The sequence below is a fragment of the Corvus brachyrhynchos genome, unplaced genomic scaffold, assembly GCF_000691975.1.
Source record: "Corvus brachyrhynchos isolate BGI_N302 unplaced genomic scaffold, ASM69197v1 scaffold101, whole genome shotgun sequence".
Taxonomy (NCBI): Eukaryota; Metazoa; Chordata; class Aves; order Passeriformes; family Corvidae; genus Corvus; species Corvus brachyrhynchos.
Window position 1 is genome coordinate 13,832,504 of NW_008237239.1, and position 5,921 is coordinate 13,838,424.

At 47.9% G+C, this 5,921-nt stretch overlaps 1 protein-coding gene across 1 annotated transcript in view; it reads left to right on the top strand.

Moving 5' to 3' along the window:
• The window catches only part of VASH2 (vasohibin 2), a 29,712-nt gene that overhangs the window by 10,009 nt on the left and 13,782 nt on the right, over positions 1-5,921 (top strand). Inside the window, exon 3 of the mRNA XM_008630325.2 lies at positions 1,623-1,697. Within this exon, the coding sequence (XP_008628547.1) occupies positions 1,623-1,697 (75 nt within the window). The remainder of the gene's footprint in view (positions 1-1,622; positions 1,698-5,921) is intronic.

The window sequence follows — 5,921 nt, forward strand, 5'->3', positions numbered from 1 at the left end:
ATAACCAGCTGTCTTTTTTTGGTTTTTTTTTTTTTTTGGTAATAGGAAATTCAATGGATTATCTTGTTTATGGTTACCTCCCACGCCTCATCTGCACGTAACACTTCTGAGACAGAGACAGGGCTTTGCAGTGGCCACTGTGGTGACCAGCACTGGGGAGCCTCTGTGGGGGATGAAGGAGCCCCATTGTGTGCCCTGGCCGGGGCTGCTCTGTGCTTCCAGCAATTCTGTGGGGTTCTGTGACTGATTGTGAGTGTGGAGGAGGCAGGCAAAGTCTAATTAGTCTTCTGTACTGCAGGCAGAGTGTAAGGGGTGGTTGTTTACAAATGAAAAGATAATTTCTAACTTAGATAAATGGGACATGGAATGGCTGTGACAGGCTGTAATAGCAGTGGAAGCTCTGTTGTCACTTGCACTCAATACAAGGTTTAAAATGCATGAGGTGGGTGAATCAGAAAGTGGGGGAAACAGACTCTGATGGGTTTGGATGCATATTTTCATAATCTTCTCTAATACAAATATTTTTGTCATTTAATGCTGTGTTTTCTTACAGTAGGGATCTGTTTACAAAAGCTCTTCCCAGGGAAAGGATATGGATAGAGAAGACTATCTAAGAAGAAGTTATCCTTTGGCTTAGTTTTCAGCTGTGCCTTTTTTAGGGGGCAGTTTTTTGGTGTGTCATTGGATGTGCCTCTTCTGGCCTTTTTTAGGCTCCTTCCAGTATTTTTTTTTTTCCAAACTGTCCAGGATTTCAGGATCTGTTTGTGGAAGGGGATAGGTTACCTACTAGGTTAATAGTGCAGTGTCAGTCTGGCACAATGGCTTTCTCAGCTGACGTGAGGTTGCTTGTCGCTTGTCATGGTGTTGTGTCCCTGTCAAATAATTGTACTCCAAAGATACAGGCTAGAATGTAACTAAACTCTGTGAATGTGCAAAAGCCTGGGCATGAATAGTTTCCTGCACTCCTGCAGGAAATTGTGTGGAATTTGCCACTTTCCCTGTCCACAGGAGATGTGGAGCAGCAGCAAGACAATAACTCAGCTTGCAGTGGTGTGAAGTGTCTGTGTTGGTGGAGCTTTCTGCAGAGCAGGCTTTATAAAAAGGCAATAAATTCTGGTCTGCAGCCATAGCTATGGGATTATGGAGGCATTTGTAGCTTTCAGGGGGCTATGTAACCATCCTCTCCTGGTTCGTTTTTGGTTTGGTTTTTTTTCTCGCCAGAGGAGAGCCAGGGTTGTTTTGAAAATAAGCTAAACTCAGTCCTGCCCTGGGATTTCCCTGATTGCCAGCTTGTGCAGTTCAGTGGGGCTTTGTGTTACAGTCTGAGGCGATGCTCATGGAGTTGCTGCAAGAGGCAGAGAGGACTGCATTCCTCCCATCCACCTTCAGAGGTGGAAGGCACTGGGATGCCAAATAATCTTTTTTTTTTTATCTTCCTTTTTTTTTCCGCTCCAGTCATCCTCCAGAAGTCAAGAGGACTCTGGCAAGTCACTGAAGGGGGAGAATCAAGTTCACCAGCTCTTGCTGAGATAAGAACTGGAGGTGCCTGGCTCTCGCTCTACGAGAGGACTCTTTGATTACTCTAGCTGGAAGGACTGAAAACCGTTTTGTTTCTGTTCTAGGTTAATGGAGACAGCAAAAGAAATGACCAGGGAGTCCTTACCTATCAAATGCCTTGAAGCAGTTATCCTGGGGATGTATCCTTTCACATGCCTGTGACTTTTTGCACTGCAGCTCTGTTTAATACATTGCCCCTCCTGGATGGTGTTTGAGAGGGTTGCAGCCAAAGGTGAGTGACAGCAGCTTGGGGGGCTGCCCTGGTATCGATCACTAAAGTTGCTGAAATGCCTGGGTTTGTAGGTAGGAGTTGGGATGCCGTGTGCCCAGGTCACAAGTGTTGTGATTTAGCCATGCAGACTTTGCCTCCTGCCCTGGTGATCTGCATCATGTCAGGATGTGACCCAAAGTGCCCAGATAAGTACCTGTCTACACAATCCTCGTTTTCTTTGTTAGCATTTCTCTGTTGGTTGTTGGAGCTTGGTAACACCCGAGGAGCGTGGGTTCTGTTCTGTGTTTGTCTGATGTTTTACATGGCCAAGTCGTGTTAGCTTTTGTCTCCCAACCCACAGCTTTGTGCAGAAATATGTGTATTATACTTAAATATTTGAGCTTCCCCTTAACATAATGCTTGCTTCCTACTCAGTCTTCAGTCATTTAGACATTGACTTGCTTCTCCGCCCTCTTGTGCTGTCACTGGTAAATCAACCTGCACCATCCTAAAACACTGGAGGAGGGCAAGGCAGGGCTGCAGGAACACATCTCGTCAGAAATGATCAAGTTTCATTTAAAACATACGCCGACCCAAAATAAGCCCCGAAGCAAACCATCTCCTGGGATGTCTCTGTGGCGTTTTGCTGGCTGCTGCTGCCCCCTCCCGTGGGAGAAGGAGCCAGCAGAGCCTGGCAGGTAGTGTCTGTGAGAAGGGATGGCTGCTGGGGGGTGGGAAGGGGATGTGGGCTGAGCAACGTGCGCCAGGGATAGGCCTCGGATTTGAGTCTGAGAGGTGGCTGTGGCTGACAGGGCTTCCCTTGGGAATGCTGACAGGCTCTGCTTGCAGCTGGAGGTATCGGGGTCCTGGGGGCTTGATGTCAGCAAGAGACTCAAACCCCCTTCAAAGCCCTTCCAGAAGGAGAAATCACAGAATCATAGAATATCCTGAGTTGGAAGGAACCCACAAGAACCATCGAAGTTCAGGCCCTGTGTTGTCCAAATGCTTCTTGAACTCTGTCAGGCTTGGTGCTGTGACCACTTCCCTGGGGAGCCTGTTCCAGTGCCCAGCCACCCTCTGGATGAAGAACCCTTTCCTAATATCCAGCCTAAACGTCCCCTGACACAGCTTCAGGCCATTCCCTGAGGTCCTGTCACTGGGCACCACAGGGCAGAAATCAGTGCCTCCCCCTTTTTCCCCTCAGGAGGAACTTGTAACTGCAATGAGGTCTCCCCTCAATCTCCTTCAGGCTGAACAAGCCAAGTGACCTCAGCTACTCCTTGTGAGGCTTCCCCTCAAGGACCATCTTCACTGCCCTCTTTTGGATACTCTTTAATAGGTTTATATCCTTTTTATATTGTGGCACCCCAAACTGCCCCCAGCACGCGAGGTGAGGCCACCCCAGTGCAGAGCAGAGCAGGACAATCCCCTCCCTTGCCCAGCTGGCGATGCTGTGCCTGATACCCCCCAGGACAGGGTTCGCCCTCCTGGCTGCCAGGGTGCTGCTGACTTATATTCCCTCTCTGTGGTGCTGCTCTCCAGCCTCTCATTCCCCATTCTGTCCACACAACCAGGCGTGCCCTGTCCCAGGTGCAGAATCTGGCACTTGCCTTTGTTAAACTTCGTAGGTTGGTGATTGCCCAACTTTCTGATTTGTCGAGGTCTGTCTGCAGGGCCTCTCTGCCCTTAAGGGAGTCAGCAGCTCCTCCCAGTCCTGTGTCATCAGCAAACTTACTAAGCATACCTTTGAGTCTTGCACCCAGGTAATTTGTGGAGATGTTGAACTGGCCTTGAAATGGAGCCCTGCGGAACCCCACTGCCGAGTGGTTGCCAGCCTGATGTAACCCCATTTGCTGTAACCTTTTGTGTCTGACCTTTGAGCCTGTTGCTCACCCATTGTGTTGTGTATTTCTCTAGCTGTATGCTGGGTATTTTGTCCAAGAGAATACTGTGAGTAACAGTATTGAAAGCTTTCCTGAAGTCCAGAAGTTTACATTAACTAGTTTCCCTTGAAATGATGTTAGTGGATCTGTTATGCTTGCCCTTGTGTCAGGGTTGTGTCCCAAACTGTTTGGGGATGAAAGGGATGCAGGGAATAATCCCCAGGTGGAGTTGATGATGCTCTGCAGTGTCAGTGTGGCTTGCAGTGCTGTATTTCTAGCAGAGAACTGAATATTCCATATATCAGGGGAGCAAAGGATGATTAGGGGCCTACAGATAACCATGATAACCTAGAAGTGTTGTTGCTGGTTTTTCTGCTTGCCTCAAACCTGACTTGTGGGTTCAGTTTGGTGGTTTTGGGGTTTTTTTTGAGAAGGAAGCAAAATATTTGAAAGCTGTATGTTATACTCTTTGTTGTCATTTAAAGTTTCTTCAGAGTTAAGAGACATATGAATTTTTCTGTCTCTAGATGCTAATTAAAAAACCCCAAACTTATGGCAAGCTTTTTTTTTTTTTTTAAAAATCGAGAAGGTTTAGCCAGGGGGGAGTATGGGACAGAGTTATCTTTCTAGGACTTTTGCTTCCTGTGTTGGAAGTCTCTGTGTGAGAGCAGGGACTGTCTGCTGGCTGGTGGTCCAGTAAGAGATGCATTAAAGTTTAGAAGATTCCTGCAGTACAAACCCCAGGTATTTTGCTTGAGGTATGGGTACACAAAGAGTGTCGCAGTGGTGAGTGGGTGGGCCACCTGAATTTGTGTGTCTGAGAAGTGGCTGGTACGGAGCCTGTGCCCACATGGAACCTCGTAGTGCCGTGATGCATGTGCAGCATGAGGGGTTTTGGGAGGCATCTTTGTCATGGCACGTGGGGAAGTTTGCTGACTTTTGTCAGCCATGAGGTTTTGATCTTCAGCATTGCCCTCTGGATGCAGACAGTGAGGCCAGCAGCATTCCTAGGTCAGGTGTTGTCCAGAGAAGATGTGCTTATCCTCTCCCGAGTATCCAGCTAGTGCCTTCACACAGGCCTGAGCTGAGCAGCCCTCCTGTGTGTGTGTTAACTTCTTGTACCATGCCATGTCTCTGGAAATAAGGTACTGCTTGTAATTTGTGTGCTGGCAGGCCTTGAGTGTTGCTTGGATACTGAAAAAGCACAGCCCACTCCAGCGGACCCTCGGCGCGAGCCTTCTTTCAAAGGCTGGCTCGCGCAGAGCGGCTTAGCGAGATGTTGCTTTAATTGAGCTGCTTGCTGGCTCGTGCAATTTACTGTGTGACTTCTTATAAAATGCTTCTATAATCCCTCTTGGTGCAGAATTAAGTTTTGCATAATTGCCAATGCACTTGATCTTGGAGCGTTTTTATAGGGCAGTGAGGTAAAGTACTGAGCTGCCCTGTCTGCATGCAGCAAGGAAGCAGCTGCTCTGAGATGACTGAAAGCTCAAACAGATCTTCCAGTATTATTTTGCAGCAGTCTGCACAGCTCTTTTTCTCTGTGTAGCTGTCTGAACTGGCTTCATATCTTTCTGCTTACATGATCTACTTGTCAGTGCCTAACCAGAAGCATTCCTCCTGCTGCGTTCCCCAGGGCATTTCTCAGTTCAGTTGTAAATCAGCTGAGTAATGGTGCGTTCAGCCCACTCTTTCTGAGCAAAGATCCAATTGATTTGAGCTCATGAAAGGGAATAGTAAACCAGAAAGTGCCAAGGGAATTTTCTCTGTGCTGCATTCACTTTATTAAAACTTGGAGAGCAAAATATCAGCGGGGGAGAGGGAAGCTGCACACTGCATCCCTCTTCGGGGAGTTTAGCGGAGCGCATCCGCGTTGGCTGAGCATAACTCACTCCTGTTGCCTTCAGCATCCTTCTCCCAGTTCATGTGAGGTAACGCTTGGACCCGCACAGGGTATTAGACCCCCTTGGCCAATAATATCATCAAACAAGGAAGACAAGAGCGAAAGTGTCTCAGGAGTGAGAAATTATTCAACAGCTTCTGCACTATTCCTTCTGTGGATGCAATCACTTTATCACCACTGGAGACCTGGGTCCATCCATCTCCTCCAGCCCAGCAGGTACATCCCTGGGCTGGGAGCAAGTGTTTTCGGTAAGGGGGAGAGCTTCTTGCAGTCATTGCAGGATATTGATGTCCATGTAGTGCTCCTCTTTGCCTCCTGCATGCTTGTCTACAACTTGACCCATTTGCTAACTGAAATATGTCAAAGG